At 40.9% G+C, this 24,239-nt stretch overlaps 1 protein-coding gene across 5 annotated transcripts in view; it reads left to right on the forward strand.

The window, feature by feature from the left end:
- The window catches only part of TGFBR2 (transforming growth factor beta receptor 2), an 87,982-nt gene that overhangs the window by 39,200 nt on the left and 24,543 nt on the right, over nt 1–24,239 (forward strand). For all 5 annotated transcript variants that reach the window (XM_078354483.1, XM_035278573.3, XM_002759680.6 and 2 more), the window contains one exon: nt 3,091–3,281. In XM_078354483.1, coding sequence (XP_078210609.1) covers nt 3,091–3,281 — 191 coding nt within the window. The remainder of the gene's footprint in view (nt 1–3,090; nt 3,282–24,239) is intronic.

The raw sequence follows: 24,239 nt of genomic DNA on the forward strand, positions 1-24,239 counted from the left end.
AATAGAAGCCCAAATTGTTGAGTGTGAATCGAGTCTCTCTAGAATAGAAGCTTTGCTAGCCTCAAAAAATATGAGCACTTTGAAGAGAGGAGGCCTTCCTGTCTTTTCTGTGTCCCAGCTGTGAAGAGTAAATACAGTGAACATTATTTTGACCTGTCTTGGCCAAAGAAAATTCTCGTGTGATACAGTGGTATTGATAATGAGAAGGGCAAGTATAGGGGGCGCTACAGTGCCCTCCTTGATCCTCCTTCATGACCAAGGCACTCTCCCTGGGAGGGCTGGCTGCTGAAAGGTCGCTGCCGAGTTTCCCCTCCAGTGATGAGAGCTGCTTCATTCATCTTGGACACTTTTCATGGGTAGCCAGCATCCCATGGCTAGTTGATGCAGAGAAACAAATTCCTGGTTATTTTGCTTTAATATGGGACATCTTTGAGGGACCATGTCACTTTCAGAGCTTCCAAGGGATTCTCTGAGGCCTTTGCTGCAAGCTGCATTCTCGTTTAGCTCTTTCCTTCTGTGCAATACTGCTTGCTGCCTGTAGTCCCTTACAGATGCATCTCCAAAAACCTCCTGCACAGAACTCTCACAGCCTCAAGGTCTGTTTCCAGGAAACCTAAACTAAGTCAGGAGGCTATTGTAAAAATAGCCAAATGTGGAAACTGAAAGGCTCTACTATGATTATAGATTTTAGTGTGTTTTTTTTTTTTATCAGTTTTAGTGTTGTTTTCATTCATTCATTCATTTAACTAAGGTCATTTGTGTGCCCATTCCATGTAAAATGCTTAAGCTCCTTCCAAGGCTATAGGAATAGTTTAGAACCAACATTAATTTTATCATATTCGTCCTTCTTTCAGTGGAAATTGACAACCTCTTCAATGTCTCAGAGCAAATGTCACAGGACAAAAAACATGAAGTCTGTATTTACTTGCTTGTATTTACCTTTCCTTGCTCAGCTGCATCCAGAAAGGCTTTGAAAAGTTAGCTGTGCCTGGCAGGAAGCCCTGTTACAGGAGTGAGTGAAGAAAGCACTTAAGGACTTTACCAGGTCTCAAGCATTACAATTGTTTTCTCTCTGTGAGTTTAGTTCTCTAAGCAGCGAAAAAGTGGAAAACCAGAGGCTCTGGAAGAGCTGCCCAATAATTACAGAGCAGCTGTTTTTCATGGCACACAGTTCCCTCTTTGGCCTCTATAGTCGTCACAAGGAAGAGGGACCATGCCTTTCCCTGGGCACAGCATGCCTTCAGTTTATTACCAAAACCAAAAACAACCTACACACACACACACACACACACACACACACACACACACACACACACACAGACTGTGGAAGCAGGGAGGAAAGTGCTCTTGTTCCCTGACTGCAGCAGATTTGAAGACTGCTCAGTAGCTTTGGGGTTAAGGCTGGGTAGATTTCTAAATGACATCACTTGTATGATCATGCTGACTTTCATTTAGATTCATTTGGTGTCCTGATAGCCACCCTCAGCTAAGTGTTCTGCTTGCCACTCTTCCTGTCACAGCAGGGACCAACTTAGCAAAGCCTTGCTCCTCTTGTGCCTTCTGGAGCTCTACTTTAAGAACCTTGAGCCCTTTCACAAGCAGACACATGTACCTCCACTGGAGTCCACTTTGGGCTGCATGAATGTCAACACTGGCACCATTCCTGCCTGGGCTGTCCTCACTCATACCCTTGCCCTTATCCCTTTGTCAACATATCGTCCTTTAGTGTCCTTGACTTAAGCACTAAGAAGGTGGTATTGGTCAGAGTTGCTCTTTCTCTCATGGGGATGGCCCCACATCTTTTACAGGTGCAAACTGTGTCTTAGCTGCTGCTCACTTCCAGCCTGCCTTCCATGTTCCTTGTGAGCAGTGAGCTTTTGTGCATGGGGCAGGGAGGATTAGGGGGAAATTGGTGAGCACAGGCATGCATTGGCTCATGTGTGCACTCAGAACCTTCATAGAAAATTACGCTAAAAAACTGACTGGACCTAATTAGCCCTTCCTTCCTTCCGCTCCAGCTCTAGACAGAGAGAATGCAATTTAAGACAATAGGTATTTTGGATCTGAAAAGGACAGAGGTGAAAAGGAGGATGTTAGACTAACCTTATTGGACAGTCATCTAAGATAGTATGTTCAGGAGGGAGCAGAGTGAAGTGGATAGAGAGGTGATGCCCTTTTTCAAGAGAACCAAAGTGTTCTTTGGGCTTTTCAATTACAATAGTGGGCATTAACCATGTTGTTTTAAAATCTAATCTATACTGAGAGCTAATTGAGCACTTCCTAGGGCTTAGGGAAAATTCTGTGTGAGAAATTCTCTGAGCCCTGGGCTGAATTAGTCTTCAAATATATGCTAGGAAGGGATACTAAATGTAAAAGTAGTTAATGACAGCATAAAATATTTCATTGAGCTGTGAGTGAAGAACACCCTGAAATCCTTTCCCTTTTTTTTTTTCCTGATTGCGCCTTTCTGTAATTTGGGAAAGACTGCAGTTCTTTATCTGGGATGGTTCTTCCCATTTTTCTCAGCAGAACCAGCTGTTGACAAGGAGTATGCCCTTCATACACAATGCTCTGAGGCCCAGCAAACAAAAAAAGAGGAACTGTGACTATCTCCCCAGGCACGCTCTTTGAACACAGTTTAGCTAGACAGGACAGAGTTTGCCAGTTCAACTGAGGGTGTGATGTGAGCTTTGCATAACATTCAGGATGGAAGATTTAAAACGATCCTGAGTACCTAGGAATGTTCTTTTTTCCCATGCCTTCTCCTTTAATGATTTAATTCAGACTTAAATATGTAAAATTCTCCAGCAGGACTGCCCCCATGGAACACTGTCTGCTCCATGTGATGTTTATAACCACAAATGGGTTCCGAGAATAAACAAAGGAAAAACAGAAAAAAGTAGAAAAGCACAGGAGACCAGAGGACAGCCTGCGAATGCTGGAGAACAGGAATCAGGGGCCTTTGTTAGGGAACAACTTTGTGAAGGAAAAGTAGTCCAGATTGCCTTCCTGTATGGAGGCCATAGTATTCATTTATTCTCCTCCTCTCTCTCCCTCTTCCCTCACCCTCAATGAATCTCTGCACTCTAGGAGAAAGAATGACGAGAACATAACACTAGAGACTGTTTGCCATGACCCCAGGCTCCCCTACCATGACTTTATTCTGGAAGATGCTGCTTCTCCAAAGTGCATTATGAAGGAAAAAAAAAAGCCTGGCGAGACTTTCTTCATGTGTTCCTGTAGCTCTGAAGAGTGCAATGACAACATCATCTTCTCAGAAGGTGAGTTTTCTCCTCAGAAGGGACTGGGCCTGACATCTGTGCCAGTTTTTTGCACTGTTGATCTGAAGTGTCACGGACCAAGTTCCTCCTGTGGTGGATTCTGTACAGTGGATTACGAGCCCGTTCCGCTGGTGGGAAGAGGGGCTTAGGGAGGAGCAAGGTTTGTACTGGATCCGATCAAATCTAGTTGACTGGGGCAAACATTATTATTTGTCTTTGACAAATAGTTTCTTTCACCTAGAGCAGTGGTTCTCAAAGTGCAGCCCCTTGAGCAGCCAGCATGAGAATCACCTGGGGACCTGTTATAAATGCAGATTCTCAGGCCCCACTAAATCAGCAACACAGCGGGTGAATCCCAGCTATCTGTATTTTAACAAGCCCTCCTAGTAGTTCTGTGCAGCTAAAATTTGATGACCATTATTCTAGAGATTTGGATGGGGTTGTTTAATCCTGGAGGAGGACTTGCTTTATAACTGAAGCTGTTTCTTGTACATCGTCCCAGGTAGGGTACTGGTCATTGATCCCATTTGAGAGAAACATTGAAATACAGAGAGGAAATAATAAGTCAAAGTTTACCCTTGGAGCCAGGAAAAGAGTAGATTAGATACTAGCCTTCATCTTTGAAGTTCAGGGTTCACTCAGCTTGAAAGGAAGGCACACACTCTTCCCTCAATTTTTAATAAGAGAAGTGACGTTCAGTGGTTGGTTTTTAATTACAAATTAGTATATGTTCTTTATCAGAAATTCCAAACAATCCAACAGTGTGTGAAAATTAAAAATGAAAGTACATTTCCCTCATCCCCTCACTCCCAGTGCAACAGATTATCTGTATTGACAATGGACTGGACGCACACACTGAATGACAGTATCTCTGTCATTCATTCATATCTCCCACTCCCAAACACTCCCTGTCTTCCTTTCTCCTTCCCTCCTTTCATCCTTCTGTCCATCTTTTATCTGTCCCATCCACTCATCCATCTTTCACTCCAACTGTTTTATCATATTGTAAATGTTATATTGCAACACTTTTTACACCCAACCACTTTTACAGTTCTTTCTAAACAAGATGGAACACATAGTTATACTGTACATCTTTCAATTTCAGTCTAGAATTTCATATTATCTTCCGTGATGGATCTAATCATGACCCTGTGCATGGATTATTTTTGTATCGTCAGTTTTTCCACTTCGTGCTACATTAAATATCTTTATCTCATGTATTTGTGCTAATATTTCTGCAAAACAGATTGCTAGAAGTGAAATCTCTGGTTTAGAAATATGTGCATTTTAAATTTGAATAAACACTACTAAACTATTCTCCTCCCAAAAAATATGTAAACACATGGATTTTCATGTGCCTTCTCCAACACTGGGGATGGATACATCTTTTAATTTTACCATCGTGGTAGTGTAAATAAATATTAATAGTACTCTTTTGGCTCTAGGAATGTAAATTCAGGGAAGCGAAAGGTTAGTTTAGTCAACAATGGGTCTGATTTAATTAAAAAATCTTTTTGGAACACAAGTGCTGGCTCTACACCCTATCTCTGCTGCCACGTGTGTTCCACCTCCGAGAAGGGATGTGTCCTCGTGTTTCGTGTTTGGTGCTCAGCAGCACTGCACATCCAGCTTGTTCTCTTCCTGTGTCCTTCACCTACTGCCATTCTCCCTCTTCCTGTCCAGCTCCCCCTAGGCCAACTTCTCAGTGAACTGAAGGCAGGCACACCTTGTCAGGGCAACACTTTCCAGATCACTCTTCCTTCCTATGTTCCCTTCCTACAAATGGTCCATTTCTCTCATTTTCTTTCTTTCTTTCTCTCTTTCTTTCTTTCTCTCTCTCTCTCTCTCTTTCTTTCTTTCTTTCTTTTTCCTTTCTCTCTCTCTCTCTCTCTCTCTCTTTCTTTCTTTCTTTCTTTCTTTTTTAGATGGTGTCTCGCTCTTTCACCAGGCTGGAGTGCCATGGTGCAATCTTGACTCACTGCAACCTCTGCCTCCCAGGTTTAAGCAATTCTCCTGCATCAGCCTCCTGAGTAGCTGGGATTACAGGCATGTGCCACCACGCCCAGCTAATTTTTGTATTTTTAGAAGAGAGGTGGTTTTACCATGTTGGTCAGGCTGGTCTCAAACTCCTGACCTCAGGTGATCCACCCACCTTGGTCTCCCAAAGTGCTGGGATTAGAGGCGTAAGCCACTGTGCCCGGCCTCATTTTCTTTATGTGATTTGAATTAGGAGGGAGATCCAAATGATTAAATCATACTAAACATAGTAATACCCGATATTCTGACTTAACCACATCAGCTTTCTTCAAGTAGTTCACCTTTTAAAAGAAGGCCTAGGCTAAGCCAAAGGAATTAATCTGTAACACTAGAATACCCAGGCACATTTACTAGCACTGAAGAAACTTTTCCCTCCTTATGTATAGTGGCTTGTCTACAGTAGACACGTTTATTTTATTCAAAAGGACAAAAATTGATAAATGGCCTGCAAGTTGGATCTATATTTTAGTATTGAATTTCTTTGTAAAAACATCTCATACATTTTCTATTTTACCATAAGCCTTTCAGATATTAATGACCTCCATTTTCAGAGTGTTTCAACTCAGGTGATCATCATGGGCATCCATCATATTTTTCCTCCTATTTATTCTCAGACTTTCTTATGAAGTGAGATAATAAGCATAAAGGCGATTTCTCACTGTACAGTTCAGGAAGCCTTTCACAGCTGATGACTCAAATGTCTTGGTGATTTCAGAGTCTTCTAAAATGTTCCAGGAGGTGGGTTGGTGGGGTGTTTGCTGTGTAAGCATCTCTCTTAACTGTGGTGGGATAGTTCTTCCACCTAAAACAGCAGACAGTAGGAGCAACATTTTGTGTTCCATTTCTCCTTATTGTCACCATCTCTTCTTTATACTGAGGAATGAAAAGTTTTTGTTTTTTTTTTTTTGAGATGGAGTCTTGGTCTGTCACCCAGGCTGGAGTGCAATGGCATGATCTCAGCTCACTGCAATCTCTGCCTCCTAGGTTCAAACGATTCTCCTGCCTCAGCCTCCCGAGTAGCTGGGATTATAGGCATCTGCCACCATGCCCAGCTAATTTTTGTATTTTTAGTAGAGATAGGGTTTTACCATGTTGGTCAGGCTGGTCTCCAACTCTTGACCTCAGGTGATCCACCCGCCTCGGCCTCCCAAAGTACTGGGTTTACAGGCATGAGCCACCGCACCTGGCAGGAATGAAAACTCGTGATGTTTATTTCTCTACTCCAAGTCCAACAAGGTGGTGAACACAAAAGCTATGAAGCTCATTGTGGCTGTGTTATTAGTGGTACAGCACTCTTCTTGCTGCCAGGTTTCTGATATGCAGCTGCACAATGGATGTTAATTACGTACATCTTCCTTTTCTTAACATGTAAGGAAAAAAGGGTTGGGCCGCAAGATTTTCTTTTTAAGTATAGACCATTATTTCTAGTGCTACTATTAATGACAGTTAATATTCCAAGAAAACATACTGTTGCTGTGTAGGGAGCTCAGCCCTTTCCAAGCATGACCTCATTTCATAGCCACCCCATGTGGGTAGGCACTGTTAGTATCCTTATTCACTCAGGAGAAAAACCAGACTTAGAGAAATGTAACACTTTATCTGCAATCAGACAACTAGGGAGTCTCAGAGCTGGGATTTATATTGAGATATGTAAGGCGCTGAAACCTGTGAAGGTTTCCTGTTGTCCTTCTTTCTTTCTTTTCTTCCTTCTTTCTCTCTATCTCTCTATATATTTCTAAACAGATAATATATGCACATGAGAAAAAAATTCAAATGCTAGACATATTCAAACACCTACACTAAATGGTGCAGAGGTTTAATATTTTGTTTTTGTTTTTTGTAAACTAGGCTTAGTTTTCTATAACGGCAAAGGAACATAGTAACATCTTGACATCAGAGACTGGGTACCTTTTTCATAGATGCCCATTCTTCAGAGGACTGAGGTCATGGTTTTTAGAATGAAAGAGTTAAAGAAACCTGGCTGTTTTTTTCTTTGAAATAGGTACCTAGCCTTAACTGTGAAATCCCCCACTGGGACCTAGTGCCAGTTCCCCTGCCTCCCTACAGTGGCCAAGGGCAGGCAGGAGTCAAGAAGGAACTAGAATGGGGCCGGGGTGTGCCCTGCACAACTATTCTCTCCCAGTCATGCTTCCTTCCCAGTCTCTCAAGATTCCCTCCTGCCAAAACATTTTGTGTAGCATTCTAAGGAAATCAGAATCTACTCCTGTACTAACCAGTATATAAAATTCCTGTTAGAAGAGAGGGTGTTGGGATTGGTCATGATGGGTAGCCTGGTGACAGCTGTCAGTCAGACAAGACCTGGTGGGCACCAAAACTGAAGCCAGCACAGGAGGTAGGAGAGGAAAGAATCCTGAGCAAAATAGCCACCCTGTTTACTTGCAGATGACATCCCCACTTTGCAAAAACTTGATGTGGTTATTGAGCTCTCACTGAATCTGTAAGAATCAAACACAACAACTCAGTTTATTCATTTCATAAATGGTTTCCAAGTGCAGTGAAGACATTTGATTTGCAGAACACCGAGCGAAGAGGTGATTTCTGCTGGTTTAGGTAAGAGAGAAACAGTCTCGTGGTAATGCTCAAGAATGAGGCGGTTCTCCTGGATTTAAGGCCTATTCTACGGCTCATTAGCTCTGCTGTGTTGGGTCAGTGACCTGACATCTCTGTGCCTCAGTCTCTTCATCTGTAAAATGGAAATACAAAGCGGGTAGGAGGTGCTGTGAGGATTGAGTCGATTAATGCATGTAAAGTGCTTGTAGCATTGCCTGGCATGTCACCGTCTGTTAGCTCTTAGCAGTAGTTGGCCTTTCTATAGAGGGTTGGGGACTTGTCCTAGTCTGAATACAGGAAACCAGGCCTGTTTAGCCTAGGTCTGTTCTAACACTGAGGTTTTGTAGTTGAGTGCTGACTCTGGTGCATAAGCCGAGCATTTGGATACCTACATATCACATACACCACAAGGTTTTGGAGGGGCTCACTCTGCTTTAATCCCTGTTTCATCCAGTTTCTTTTTCTCTCCACATGCCTTCACAGAGGCAAGGGGAGCATGCTGAGTCTAGAATTTCTAATCAAAGCTAACCACATCCCTGACATTGTTGGATAATATTACAAATTAGGCACATTGTTCCTGTTTTGACTCAGAATCACAGCGGGAAGCAGCTAAATAAAACTGAAACAACTCACAAGTGCCTTTCACATCAGTGATTAGGGTAATCGCAGTTATGTCCTTGCCAAAGGGATTCATTCCCTCTTCATTTTTTCCATGGAAAGCCTGCTTTGGGCCACAAGGCCTTCTCTTTGAATGACTGTGCCATTATTGGCCGAGTAGTGCTGATAAATGGTACCTGTGGGTTGTTGTGGGAATCAAGGAGATGATGCTTGGGAGTGCCCAGCACAGTGGCTGGCACACAGTAGGTGCATCCTTTCTTACTCCTTCCCTGATGAAAGAGAACGCTCTGAGCCAAGGCACATACCTCTTCTGAATGGTATAAACCATTGCTACTGAAAGTGTCTAGACCAGCAGCAGCAGGATCACCAGGGAACTTATTAGAACTGCACAGCCTCAGGCCCACTGGGGCCTCTTGCATCAGCATCTGCCTGTAACAAGGCCCTCAGTGATTTGTTTGCATATCGAAGTGTGAGAAGCACTGTTGTGAACTCACCAGGTTGGGATGGAACCAGAGATGGAGGTCTTGTTAACTTCACGCTAGTAACTCCCTGAGCTAATGAGCCCGTGAGGAATAAATTTGATCTAAAACCTGGTCACTTGGAAATGAGCATTACTCAGTCAGCTTGTGTAACAGAAGCTTCCAGTGGCATATGGGTCTTTTTGAGCAGTGACTATAAAGGTTATTTTTATTTTTATTTATTTTTGTTTTTTTAATTTTTTCAAAGGGAGTCTCACCTTGCCCAGGCTGGAGTGCAGTGAGTGTTGGGATCTGGGCTCACCGCAACCTCCACCTCCTGTGTTCAGGAGAATCTCCTGCCTCAGCCTCCCGCGTAGCTGAGATTACAGGCATCTGCTATCATACCCAGCTAATTTTTTGTATTTTTAGTAGAGATGGGGTTTTACCATGTTGGCCAGGCTGGTCTCAAATTTCTGACCTCAAGTGATCCACCCACTTCGGCCTCCCAAAGTGCTGGGATTACAGGCATGAGCCACTGTGCCTGGCAATAAAGTTTATTTTTTAAATATACTCCACAAATGTTGCTCTAGTATGGATCTTAATGTAGAGAAAATCAGACACCTTTACAGTAAGCATTTCTATTGTTTCCATGATCATGTTCATGTTCATTTATTGCATTTGTATTAGTTTATCTGTGAGACTGTCCCCTGTTATTTCTCAAAGCAAGAAGACATTTGTGAATGTTTTCAGGATGCATTTTACAAGGTATTGTTTTGAATTAGATCTACAGAGGAAATGTTTGGTAGCCCAGGAAAACCCTGGAGAGTAATAGTGTGGGGCTAAGAAGAGTTGGCCTGAATCAGTCCGTTCCTGGGTATCTGCTGGAGGTGGGTAAATGGAAAGCAGGACGGTGAGCCAAGGAAGGTGAAGGGAGGCATACCACTGGACCACTTGAGCTCCCAAATGACTGTATCTTGGCCATCCTGCTTTTCCTGCTAACTTAGACCTGAACTGCTTATTCTAGAAAACGAAAGGCACTGGGGCCACGTGGGAAAGGGAAAGCACTGGACTTAAGTCCTGGACTTTGAGTAGTTTGTTTGCAAAAGCAGTGTCCCACCCTTTTCCAACTGAAATGTAGGCAAGGTGGCGGCAAGCCCATGGCCTTGGATGTGGGAACGCAAAGAACAACCGTGGTGATGATGGCTGCCTTGGACTGCAGCCTACTCTGAATGCGCACACCTGTGCCAATCGCTTTCAGGTGTGTGGTCTTGTTTCATAGAATCATTACATTTTTATGATGAAGTGAAACCTGTGAATTGTCTCTTCCAGACTTTTCATTTTAATGGCAAAAAAAGTGGGTTTCCAGAGAGGAACTGGAATTTTCCAGGATCCCATAGTTGGTTCCTCATTTTTTGTCCATAAGAGAATCATAGAAGAACCAGCTAATCCCATCTCCTCCTGAAGGAATACCCTTACCCTTCCACATTCCTGTTGTGGTGGTGTGTTTGCTTTCTTATCAGTCTTACACCCATGGGAGGCTGCACACCTTACATAAGAGGCTGCCTTTCTGTTTGCTGAACAGCAGCCCAGACCCCTGCCTGGCATGTTCTTGGCAAGAAGTGCAACTTCAGGCTGACGCTGTTTCCATGTGTGTGAGAAATGATGTGTATAGATGATGGCAAATAAGATGCTTATCTATTGGGAAGACAGCTGAGGGCAGGGCTGAGAGCATGGCTTTCCTGCTGAGATGATGTGTGTTCAGATCCCAGTTCAGCCATGTCTAAGCTCTTTGTTCTTGGGAGGACTGCTTCACCTGTTTTCCTCTCTGAAAAATGGGAGTAGAAATAATGAATACTTTTAACAGGATTATTTTGAGGATAAATGTATTTATTTATGCAGAGAACTTGGCATGGCAACTGGCATAGAGCAAGCACTTAGTAAATTTTGACTGTAAATAGTTATTACTGTTCCTAGATTCAAATTTCTTATCTTTGGCTTTAGTCAGATGAGTGAGGAGCTTTGTACCAACGTCATGTATTCTCCTCCTCCCTGAAAATTCCTCCACCTGAGTCATATTGAGGTGCTACCCATCATAAGGAGTCCTGTGAATCAAAGTGATGTGTTTACGGTAAAGAACGTTGGGGATGTGGTTCACTACATGGTACTGGTATCTTTATGAGGGAGCCAGGAGAAATTTCTTTTGGCTTTGTTTTAGGAAGGTGTTTTCTTCATGAGGACCTGTTTGCTTCTTATCGTAAGGATACTTTGAAGCATACCGAGCAGGGATCAGCAGACTTCTTTGATAAGGGGCAAGATAGTAAATATTTTCAGCTTTGCAGGGGATAGAGCCTCTGTCGCAGCTACTCAACTCTGCTGTAGTAGCAGCCACAGACAGTGTGTAAGCGATTGGACGTGGCTGTGTTCCAGTACGACTTCATTTACAGAAACAGGTCTCAGGCCAACCCCTGATAGAGATGTTCATGGTTTTTGTGTTTCTCTCTCAAATGCTAACTACCAGCAAAGCTTAGAGTCAAATCTGAACCATGCTTTGAGCTAATACGTACCTACACATTTAGTATACTGACATCAACCTTGCTTACCAGTTTTTACCCTGTTTTCTCACATTTACCTTAATTCTAGCTCCTTTCTTGATCTTATCTTCTTTCACTATGTGTTTTTTTTTTTTGGAATGGGATAGGACTGTAAGTAAATAAATCAATTATTTTTTGCTAGCTTTGAAACAAGGACTTGAGAAACCACTTCTGACTCAAAGTTCAATCTGTGTGGTTAAATAGGGAAGCAGACCATAAGATGTATGCTGTCACCGAGTGGCACACGTTGTGACTCTCAAGCTATATGCAGGCATTAGCAGTTGGTCTGGTGATACACGCTGTCTAACTTGAGAAGTTGAGGGAAGGGTGGAGAAGAGGACTTCTTGTAGCCACAAAGTTTCATTCCTTCTCTGATTGTTACAGCATTTCTTTTAAGTAAAAACAGCCTTTTTAGTTTGCAAGCCTAACTCTGGCAGGAACACAAATGATTTTTTTTACAGTATCAGACACGCGGTTTCCTGTCTATGTTTAACTTGCTAACAGAACATCTCAGCCAGCTGGTTCCCTCTGGACCCATTGTGTCCTTAATGTCGTTGCTTTACGCCATCCAGCAAACCCACTCGGTGTATTGATCGCATGCCTTGAGCATTTTCTTGACTTGTGTTGCTTTCTGAGTAAGGGAAGTCTTAGAAATGTTGCCCTCTTTCTCCCAAACCTCATTTTGTGTTTGTTCAGCTCCAACATCAGGGAGCTGGCTTCTTGGGGAAACGCTTAGTTCTTGCGTGTAAGAAATGAAACGCATAAATGGTGTTTTGGTAGCTCTGGGGGATTTTGGGTATGCTGCCTTGGAACTGTACACTCAACACTTCAAAATAGCTGGCTTTCCAGCTGTGCATTTTTGTTTCAAAAGAAACAAACCAGATTTACTTTCTGGTCTAAATGCAGACAAAAAAAAATAAGTGTGGAAATATGGTAGAGAAAAGTTGTTAGAAGAGGAAGAAAATTATGGATTAAAGTTGCTAGTCTCATTCCTGGGAAGAGAAATCAGTCATTTGAGGTGATGACTCAGAGCTGAAGTAGCCTTTGGTTGTGAACCAGCCTTGGTTAGAATTCATCCATATGGCCCTGTGTCTGGCCAAGGAAATAATAAAGATTTTGCATGCTAAAGGACACTGTGACTCAGTTGAAGGAAGCTTAGAATGTATTTGAAGTGACTTAAGGCAAAAGCAACTCGCTTTTCAAGACTTTTTTTTCCTAAGTAGCAAAGTAAACAAAACTGCGTGGAGGCCAGATGTGATTTCTGGTTGTGAATATTTGTACTCTAGAACCTCATTCTGATGTGAATCATGGCAGAGTGGAATCCAGTATGGACACAGACTGTCTCAAATTCCATCCACTGGAGATGAGTGGCCAGGAAAGCAATCAGACCCATGCTGCTGGTGCTGTAGCAAGGTTCTGGTGGCTTCTACGAAGTCCCAGCTTCTCCCACTGTGGCCTCCATGTGTTCCATAGACTGTACACCCACGAGTAATGGCCAGAAGGGTCCACTTTTGCTGCTTTGAAAGTGTCTCAGTGTTTCACCAGGGGGAAAGAAAAAAGCTCAGGTTAGCTAACCACAGTGAAATTGGCTTTTCTTTCCACCCATATAAACTCCAGCATTTGGACATCTGGGGGACTTGCCTTTGGAAAATCTTTTTTGATTCTAAATTGCTCCTTCATGTTAGCTGTTATGTAAAATATCAATTTTACCATGACAAATTATGCTAATTTTTAAAAATGAATGTTGACTTTTAAAGAAATAATGCATATTTGCTTATTTACTTTTAAAAATATGCATAGATATGCTTTTTGTTGTCTAATTAGAGGATATAGTTGGTTCCATTGTCAAGAACAATTTACCTGAAATTTAGTCATTAAAATTCTTTCCATGCCTTCCATTTTCCAGGCCCCATCCTATTGAAAATACCTATTTCTTCCACCAGGCTGATGTAGTCATTCTCAGCTTTGGCTGCACATTGGAAACAACTGAGGAAATTTGAAAACTACTCATTAACTGGGTCTTACTCCTGCAGTTTCTGACTTAATTGGTCTGGGGCCTGGTATCAGGAATTATTCTTTAATTCTTCAAGATATTTTAATATACAGTCAACATTGGGAGCCACTGGACTCAAGACAGTTTGTTCTGCCAAATCTTTTTATATATTCATCATGTTCCCCATGTGAGCTGGAAAGGGACAGTAGCAATTAAAGAATGGCAAGCACCACAGGAAGGAGCCAAAATTCTGCCTTCTAAGGTTAGACTAAAAGAAAAACCAACACCTGTTTTACCCCATCCACGGAGGAATAACAAGATTCTGTAAGAGAGGATATTACTGTGTTTTCTACAATTTACAAACAATTGCTTTAGAACAAGGTCAGGGTCCTCATTGGGAATAGGCATCTGAGAGTTTAAAACTGATTTAATTATACATTAAAGAAAAGCACGTTTTAAACCTCAATGTGTCCAGAAGGTTGGATGGCAAGGTTTGGGTGCCATCGCCTTGGCAGAGACAAGGCAGGGACCAGGGAGGCTGTGTGTGTGGTTTTAGGAAGTGAAAAAACTTAGGTGGGAAGGAATTGCAGAAGCCTGTGATTCACACAGAAAACGAGAGAGAGGATGTATTTTAGCGACCTAACAGGTATTGTGAATTATGAATGTGCTTTTCCAAAGTGGTCTGGTCTCCCTGTTGGAGAGGATCCTAAAATAACTTAAGAAATGTATCTTGCTTTCAGGTTTCCTGAGAACATGAGGGCCCCTCGACAGATTACAAGGTATAATTCAGACAGGCAGCCAGAAAACGAATTACAGAATCTGGGTAGGTGTGGGGATCCTAACAAAACCTAAGCTTTTAGTAGTCAGAGGACCGTAATAACACCGAAAGGAAAATGAAAAACAAAAGCTTGCTCCAAAGCACATATATCAGGTATGAAGCTCTGTCTGTGGAGGGACAGATGTGTCATCATTTCCTGGACAAAGCCTGGTACCTTCTAGGCACCCTCCTAATGTTGCTTGCCCTCCTTTTAAAGTCAGAGCAAGAGCAGTAGCAGGAATCTATATCCTAAGGAGGAACATGAAGGGTCAGAGCACAATGGAAGGGGTGCCTGACAGTAAAGGCTGAATCAGGGTTTTAATTGCCCAAAATGACCAGTTTTCCAAAACTGGCCGGATAGACGTAAAATCAGACACATAGGTTCAAACCATCAATTGCAAAGGAGCACTTATCAAAACACTGGCTGGGCATCTGCTCGTGATAAAGACCCTAGGACTTAGAGATGAGTTAAGGTCATTTTGAAATCAGGATGATCTGGCTGAAAGAATCAAAGCAAAACCGAAAGAACAAACCACCAAGAGCTTTAAAATTCACTCGGTGGAAAGGAGGTGAGAGTCTCCTGTAATCTTTGCTACACAGATTACATTCCAAGTATTGTATCTGTGTCTAGCAAAACACATGATGAAGAATCTTAAATAGCAAGCGTGGTTTCAGAGAACAGATCACTTTATCCTTAGGAAAAAGGTCCTGGCGTTTATTGGGTGCTATATGCTGGGCAGGCTGACTTTAGGGTTTGATAAATATGTCAGACTTTAGAATCTCATAAATACATGTCTTGAAAAGTAACTGAAGAAAACATGGCTGTTCAACCTGAAAATGAAATCATTTAGGGGACATGCATTTAATGTCCAGCAGGAGTTTACGAGCTCTCATCCCATGGAAACTGGACGCATTTGGTTCCCTTTGGCTTCAGAGAACAGTAGAAGGGTCAATAATAGCAGTACACAGAGGTTACATTTGACTTAATGTAAAAAAATCATTTTAAAAAATCCCAATGTTTAGACTTTATCTCAAGATATCTGCAGCTAGAAATGTTGGAATTTGATTATGGAATGATAACAAAGGAGCGGTGTCTTTCTACCATCACATTTTCAGGTAGAGCTTTTACCTCTAGCTCTCATGGGTATTCTAGAAGAGGTTGTCATAGTGGGTTAGAATACGTGCAAAGCTTTTCCATATGGGAGGGAGGTAAAAGAAATAATACAAAGGAGACTGTGCATTGGGATAGGAGAGGTGGGAATAGCTTTGTTCTGAAATATGTGCAGTTAGAATAAAACAACCACATTGATTGGAGAGAAGACTTTCATCATTTGATGAAAAAATACTCTGAAAGTATATCCAGAATGTCAAACAATACTATCAATAGCTGGAAGTTAAATTCAGTCCTGCATTGCTAGTGAGCTTACTGTCCTTCAGTTACTTAATTAAAATGATTTTTTTATTGTTTGCCTAAATTGTGTGCTTTTTACTGGGATGATGGATAGAGAATCATATCTCATTCTACATTCTTCCACCAGTTAATTGACTAGAAAATTCTCATGGACCATTTTCTTATTGGCTGGTACCGAATACAGTTGTACGAAAGCTTTGCAAACAATTCCACTAAGAAATTTTTTGTAGGAGGAATGCATCTCTATGGCAGAGTACCAAGAAACTTTATTTTTGCTAAACTCTTTAGCAAAAATAAAATTTACCTCTGAAACTTGAATGTGTAAATGAATTACCAAGAGAACTTTTAAATGCAGATTCTGATTCAGTTTGTTGAGGACAGAGCTAAGACTCTGCATTTCCAGTAAGTTCCCAGGGGATGCTGTTGGCTTCTGGGGGCTCACTTAGAATAACAAGGTACAAGTTATTCTTTCTGTAACATGCCAACGAAATTTTTTAACATGCAGAAAACAGTGGTGACATCTTTGAACTGTACAATGTGAAGCATATATGTGAGTGCTTAGCTTTCTCTCTCTCTCTTGCTGTGTGTGTATACAGACATTCAGACACAGATACACTCACATATATACATCTAAATATACGTCACAGTCCATATTCAAATTTTTTCAGAGTTATGGGTCTCTTGTTTAAATTTAGAATCCAGTCAAGGACAACACATTAAACTTGATTGCTGTGCCACCACACTGTGATTTTTGGTTTTCATGGCATTGACTGATTTGAATAGGCCAGTCCATTTATTTTATAAAGGCACTTTCTAGATTTGTCTCATGGTTTGATTAATTTGGATTAAACATTTTTGTAAAGATTCCACCAGTATTTTTATTGTAGGAAGTTTTTTAAGAAAAGTAATTCTGCAAAAAAACAGGGTTTTCCATTTGTATTCAGTCATATTAGTAGGAAGACTGCGGATGCATACTTGGATGATAAAAGAGTTTTAAAAATACTCAAGGGCTGGGCGCATCTGTAATCCCAGCACTTTGGGAGGCCGAGACGGGCGGATTATCTGAGGTCAGGAGTTCAAGACCAGCCTGACCGAAATAGAAAAACCCCATCTCTACTAAAAATCAAAAATTAGCCGGGCATGGTGGTGCAGGCCTGTAATCCCAGTTACTCTGGAGTCTGAGGTAGGAGAAGCACTTGACTGCAGGAGGTGGAAGTTTCAGGGAGCCAAGATCGTACCATTGCACTCCAGCCTGAGCAATGAGAGCGAAACTCCATCTCAAAAAAAAAAAACTCAAGAAAACGAAAACTGTAAAAGTCAGGAATAATAACTACTTTTTAGAGGAAAGTATGGATCTCCGATTGAGTTGGGGAACATGAACAGTTCTGGGGTGGCCAGCAAAATCATTTTCTGATTTCTGAGAAATAAATTTGATTCAAAATACAGATATAGAAAAGAGCATAAAACAAGTGTCTGGCTTAGTGAATTATTATAAGGTCAACACTCTTGTAACCACTGGCCAGGTCAGAAAATATTTTTACTGGCCACCCCAGAAGTCTGTTCTGAGAAACATTAATTTTCTCTCTCTTTCTGTGTGTATGTGTGTGTGTGTGTGTACAGACATTCAGACACAGATACACTCACATATATATATCTAAATATATATATACACATCTAAATATATATATATACACACACACACACACACATTACAGTTTAAAAATCTGTGTTTTCAATCAAATTTAATATATTGTCCTTGACTAGATTCTGAATTTAAACATCAGACCCATAACTTTGAAGACATTTGAATATGGACTGTAATGTATATATATTTAGATGTATATATGTGAGAGTATTCATGTCTGAGTGTATACACACACACACACACACACACACACACAGAGAGAGAGACAGAGAGAAAGTTGATGTTTCTCAGAACAGACTTCTGAAGTGGCTAGCAAAAATATTTTCTGACCTGACCAACCCAGTGGTTATAAGAGTGTTGACCTTATAATAATTCACTAAGCCAGACACTTGTTTTATGTACTTTTCTATAACTGTGTTTTATTTTGGAATGAATTCTTTTTCATAAGAGAGAAATCAGAATAATAATTTATGAAGGCTATCCCGTGCTCTTGGGCTAAGTATATTTATTATTTTAAATATTCTTAGGATAAAGGAAAGAGGGAGAGAGAGCTAACTTTTGGAGACAGGGTCTCATTCTGTTGTCCAGGCTAAAATAGACTGGCGTCATAGCTCACCGCAGTCTTGAACTCCTGGGCTCAAGTGATCCTCCTGCCTTAGCCTCCTTAAGTAGCTCGGATTATATGCCCATAACACCACATCTAGCTACTTTGTTATTTTTATACACACAGGGTCTTACCGTATGGCCCCGGCTGGTCTCAAACTCTTGGGCTCAAGTGATCCTCCCACCTCAGCCTCACAAAGTGCTGAGATTACAGGTGTGAGCCACCATGTCTGCCCCCTATTTTTTAAAAATCATCTGAGTGGCTTCAAAGCTTTTATTCTTTGTGTACTACCAAGCTGTCTCCTTAATAATGAACCCAGAGATACATTTAATAATTCTGAAAATATCCAACCACTTCAGTCACAAATAGAGGCCAGACTTAGTTGCAGATAAGGAGCCGTTTGCAAATGTCAGAGTCTTGATACATAAATACGTTTTTAAAGACAAATGTCAAATTCTTTTTTTTTTCTGTCTTCCAAAGATAAATGTTAGTATGCCATAAAAAAATACAAACTGGCAGAAAACCTCAAGGGGAAATCGTATGATATACTTTCCTTTGGAGTGACTGAAAAGTAAACCATTTGTCTTACCACTTGAATATGCATGTACGCGCACACATGCGTACACGCGTGCATGCATACACATTCTTCCAGCCTCTTTTAAGTCCTTTGTTATGCTGACATTAGTTTCTAAAAGGAACTTAAAACGGAACCTCCCTAAATTCACTTTTAAATAAAAGTCACTTGGATCAAAAAATAAGAACATTCAATTAAGGCCAACTTGGTAAATAAAATTCTATGTGGATCAGTTAATGTGTCTTGATAAAAAACAAATCAACATAGCGGAATCTGGGAGATAGGCTCCTACTTTAATATTTGAAGTAGGTTGGCAATTCCTCCACTCAATAAAGGAGTTGAGGGCAAAAATTTACTAGGATACTAATTTATCTGAGCAATAGAAAGGGACATGGATGATAGTTTTTCACATACCTTGGTATATTAGTACACAAATGGGCATCAGATCTCAAGAGAGATATTTGTGAAGTTGGCAGTGAAGCTGTAACCACAAGGATGTTCACATGCCAGCATGTTCATCTAAAGCAAGAGTGTAGATGCAACTGGCTGAGATTCAAAGAAGGAAACTGTGCTAAAGAGAGATAGCTGAGGGGAAGGAAGAACTTCCGGTCTCAAGTCATTATGTTAATTATAACATTAAAAGGACAGCATTCATTTATTGAGTGCTTACTAGGAACAACTTTTACTTAACAAGAATACTTATTTACCAAGCAGACAAAAACGTAGATGCAACCAAGACTCAGTTTCCTCCTTTGTTAAATGGGGGTAAGAGAATCTGACTCTTATATAGGGTTGTTGGAGAAATAAAGTGAGATCATGTTTACAAAATAAACTGCTCAGTGCCTAACCCAGCACTGCACATTGTATATGAGTTATCTTTCTTACTGCTAGAAGATTTCGAAGGAGGGCTTCTCCTCATTCTCCTCTGCAGAGCTCCCTTCCCGTTCCACAGAAGCTCTGACAGCATCCAGAGTTGTCCACGTACAGCACAACAAATCAAGCCGGGCAGATCTACCACCGGCTCTAGTTACCAGCTTCCAGAGAAACCCAGCAATCTCACAGTCTCTGTTCTAGGCAGTCCTGGAGAAGAGACTAGAGCCCAAATGCCTTCACTCTACCAAGGGAACTTCCCTTTTTGTGTGTATGTGCCATGGACTTCTTGAAGTAAGGAAGCCTGTGGACTTCTCACAGTGATGTGTTTTAAATGCATAAAATTGAGCACAGAGTATTTCAAAGAAAACCAATTACATTGAAACACAATGATCACATATCTTAAAAATGAATTTGTGTTACAGTAATATGTATTTCTATAGTAATCCTTTAAATAACAATAGCAGCAGATCTAAACAATTGAAATGTCTAAGTGATGAGTGTCAGTTGCATGCTGAGACATATGCAGCAACAAAATCATAGGTCCAGCTAATACTAGGAAGTGTTATTTTCAATTAAAGGTTAGAGAATATAAAAAATGCAATTTTTGCCCATTCAAATTCACAGACCCACTGAACTCTATCGAGGTCAGGCTAAAAATGTTTACGATTATAACCTCATTTTTTTATGGGCCTTGGAGAAATGCCACCCTTGTTTTCAATGCCCTTCAGAGCTATATCTAGTATGGAGGGTCCCAACAGTGCAACAATTATGTTTCAAGCCCTGCTAAGGTCTAGGCCCTGAGAATAGGTTCTGAGAAAAGATAAAGGTTTTAAGGTTCTCCTTCACAGAAAACGTTATTTTCTGGCAGGAAAATGATGCATATTTATAGAAACACTGCTAAAGTGTGGTTCTTAGTTCAGAACAAAGGAAAATAATCTCTAAACCCAAAATTTACTCCTTTAGACATATTATACTAGAATTGCCAGTGTCACTTGGTGGATGGCTATAAAATCACTTGGTCCAGGCTACACTAATAACAAACACTTTATCAAATTGGGTGGTTATATAAAGTCATTCTTCTTTTTTTTTTAACTGGGTCTTGCTCTGTTTGTTACCCAGGCTGTAATGCAATGGCAGGGTCATAGTATGCTGCAGCCTTGAACTCCTACCTTAAGTAATCCTGCCTCAGCCTCCCTCGTAGCTAGGACTACAGGAGGCACCACAGTGCCTGCCTAATTTTTTGTTGTTGTTGTTAGTTTGTCTAGAGACAGTCTCACTATGTTGTCCAGGCTGGTCTCAAACTCCTGCGCTCAAGTGATCCTCCTGCCAAAGTGCACGAATTACAGGCATGAGCCATCACACCTAGCCTAAAGTCATTGTCATTCTCAGTTGGTTCTCACCAATACGAAGTTTAGAAATCAGGCATGGGCTGGAGATTAGAAGTCTCTCCAATCAGGCAGTGCTCATTTTAAATGCCAGCTTTGCTGTTGCCTAAATTTTTCATCTTGGAAAATTACTTAGCTTCACTATCTGTAAAATGGGGTTTATAATAATAGTAGTTTCTACCTCATAGGGTTTTCCTGTCAATTAAATTTAAATATTCTATAAAATCCTTAGCACACAGCCAGGAACTTAGTAAGTGTTCAGTTTATGAGTTTCTCTGAAATTGGCAGCTGATGAAAAGAAACATTTCCTGTTGGTCTCCCAGTAAAAGAGATGCTAGCGTACCTACACCTACGGCTGTTGGTTTTTCTAGTAGCAACCCAAGGGTTAATACTGCCAGAAGGTGTGGGTGGCTTCTGTTTAGACAAAGCCACATCCCAAAGCTTCCTTCCAGCCTTGGTTGCTATTGTTAGAGTTTTTCACCACCTCTTTGAAGTTTCAAGATTGATAGATGTTATTCAAGAATTCCCCCCCCCACCCCCCAAATTTATTAAGTGCAAGTTTTCTAAAGAAATCACAGGAAATTTTAGGAGAAAGTAAAACTTTGGCTTCTGACATTGAACTAGGGATTTCTAGAATCTTCTTCAGCCGGTGCTGCACATAAGGGGATTTCTGTTCATGTGTTTCCTTTAGGCTAAAAAGGAATTGAAATTAGCAAACAAGACTATTTTTATAGATAGTTAGGAATTATAAAATAAAATTGTCCATGACGAATCAACATTTCATTTGGATGTTTTCGTGAATTAAGGACACATCTAAGTAGTTATGTACTTATTATTTAATTTTTTTCAAATTTCATTTTCATATATGTGAAAAAAAAATTGACTACATATTCACATTTGGCCAAAGTGAAGTCTCTTCAGATTCTGCCAATGAGATGTTATGATAATAACACCTCTAGGACAGGGGTCAGCAAAGTTTTTCTGTGAAGGGCCAGATAGTAAATACTTTACTTTCTGGGCCAGATAAGGTCTCTGTTGCATGAACCTCTTAGTTTTATTATTTTTTTAAACAACTCTTTAAAAATGGGGGAAAAATCATTCTTAGGTCATAGGACTGTACAAAAGCAGGCCATGGGCTCTTGAGCAATAATTTGCCAAACTCTGATATAAAATATAAAAAAATTGAAGAAATATTATTCCACATAAGTAATCATTAAGCTTCTAAAACAAACGTTTGTTGAACACTACAAATTGCCCCATTCTGCCCCAGGTGCGGGGTATATCTTGGTGATCAAAATAGATCTGGCCACTACCCTGCTTTGTCAGGAGAGAAGCAATCGGATAATCAACTGGATTTATGATTATAAGCATTCCATGCAGTTACAGACACAGAGAATGGAGACAAGTGGGTACTTCAAGCTAACACATTCATTGGATACCTCAGATAATAGAGGTGGAGTTTCAGGGAGGGAGCACTGTGGAAGCGGCAAGTCTAAGTGGAAATGCTGACTGCTCGATTGGCTGTTTGAACATTAGTTCATCTGCCCCCTTAATTTTATTCTCCAGGTTTATACTTTGCTGGACAATAGGGACAGTCCATACATCTCCACAAGAGCGTCTTTTTTTCTTTTGCATTCAAATCGTTCTGTAATTGCTTTATCCGATCCCATTTCTGCCCTACTCTTGCCTGTTCTTAGTCCCAATCCTAGCCTCCCAGAGTCAGAATTTATGTTTTTAAGGGTCAATCACCAAATTTCCTCACTTTCCCTGTATTTTTAAAATGCATTCATGTGGCTTTCCAAACAAATGATTTTTTTTTTCTCTTGGAATTCTCTTGCTGGAATTCTGATATCTTGGGGTTACTATTCTAGTTATTAGACCCAAGATTTTCATCTAGAATACTCAGTGGAAGTTGGCATTTCTACTTAAGAACAAGTAATCATATTAGACTTAAGCCTTAAAAATTGATATGTACTAGCATCATTTCTCACTGTGTTTTGTTAAAGTATGAGATGCTGAAAGAGCTATGTTGTCTGGGGTATGTCACCTGGGGTTCATCATCATGAGCCAGGAAAATTTAGGACATGAACACACATGAGGAGTTTAGGAGCGTAGGTTTAACAAGCGGAAGAGAAGTGAAAGAGAAACAACTCTATAGAGAAAGGAGCCTCCAGCAAGTGGAAAGGACAGGCTGGTGAGGCATGCGCTGGATTTTATGGTCCGGTTTGAGGAGGCGGTGCCTGATTTACATGGGCTCACAGATTGTTTCGATCAGCTGTGATGTTGACATAGTATGTGGGGAAGGCTGGTCACCCCACCCTAATTTCATTATGCAAATGGGCCTTCCAGTTGATCGGTGCCATTTTATCTGCTCTTTACCATACACATGGCTGACAAAGAGAAGGAAAGATGGAGCCGCCATCTTGAACATGTCTACTCCTTAGTTCCTGCCGGCATTCACCAGTACAAGCTCCCAGCTTGCCTGTCTATGTCTGCAGCTCAACTTTGCAGGCTGCTCTTTGTTAGAAAATGATTCGGGGCTGCTTTTTATTACAAAGAAAAGCCTTACTGAGGACTCCCATGACCTTATTATCTGCCCAAGTAATTTCGTCTTGACTCCTTTATCAATACCATTTAGCTAATGGGTTCCCTTTGAGGCAACGTGGTAAACCTCATTCCACCTGGACCATATTCTTATCACTTTTTGTTCGTTTTTTTTCTATTCAAACACCTACAGTAGGTAAAAACTGACAATTGAATAATCAAAAAATCATTCTTTGACATGGAATTCAGTTCCATAGCACCCACCCATTTTTTTTCCTTTCTACTCCCCAGGTGTGGAATGGTCAGTTTGGGAGAATTGCTCTTCCTTAGGCAGATTATATATTCTTTCTCCTTAACATAGCACTATTTCCACTCATCACTGACTTCTCCCATTCTTCAGAGACCAACTTAAAGGCAGTTTTTGCTACTGTGCCTTCCACGTTTCTCTAAGCTTTTCCACATTCCTCTAGTATGCAGATTGCACCGTACATTTAGCTGTATCCCAGATGCCATATATTGCTCATTTGTATATATGCCCTAAGTCCTCTGCTGAGTACTCTTTGAGGGCAGTGCCATGCTCATCATAGACACTCAGTAGTGATATATGTGATGAATGATTCCAGCATCTGAGCATGAGGCCTCCTCATTAATGGGTACTTTGGAGGGCAGGTGGATGACACATAAAGCAGTAGAATTCTGGCATGTTTGCCCAATGAAAGCAGCCCAGCACAAGCTCCCATTGAACTAGAGCTGCCTTTTGCTGTCTCCTGCTCACTGTATGTTTCTATTCATGTCCTTCTTCCAAAGAGGGAAAACTGTTTCACCAGTGCCAACAAG

The sequence above is a fragment of the Callithrix jacchus genome, chromosome 17 (genome assembly GCF_049354715.1).
Source record: "Callithrix jacchus isolate 240 chromosome 17, calJac240_pri, whole genome shotgun sequence".
Lineage (NCBI taxonomy): Eukaryota > Metazoa > Chordata > Mammalia > Primates > Cebidae > Callithrix > Callithrix jacchus.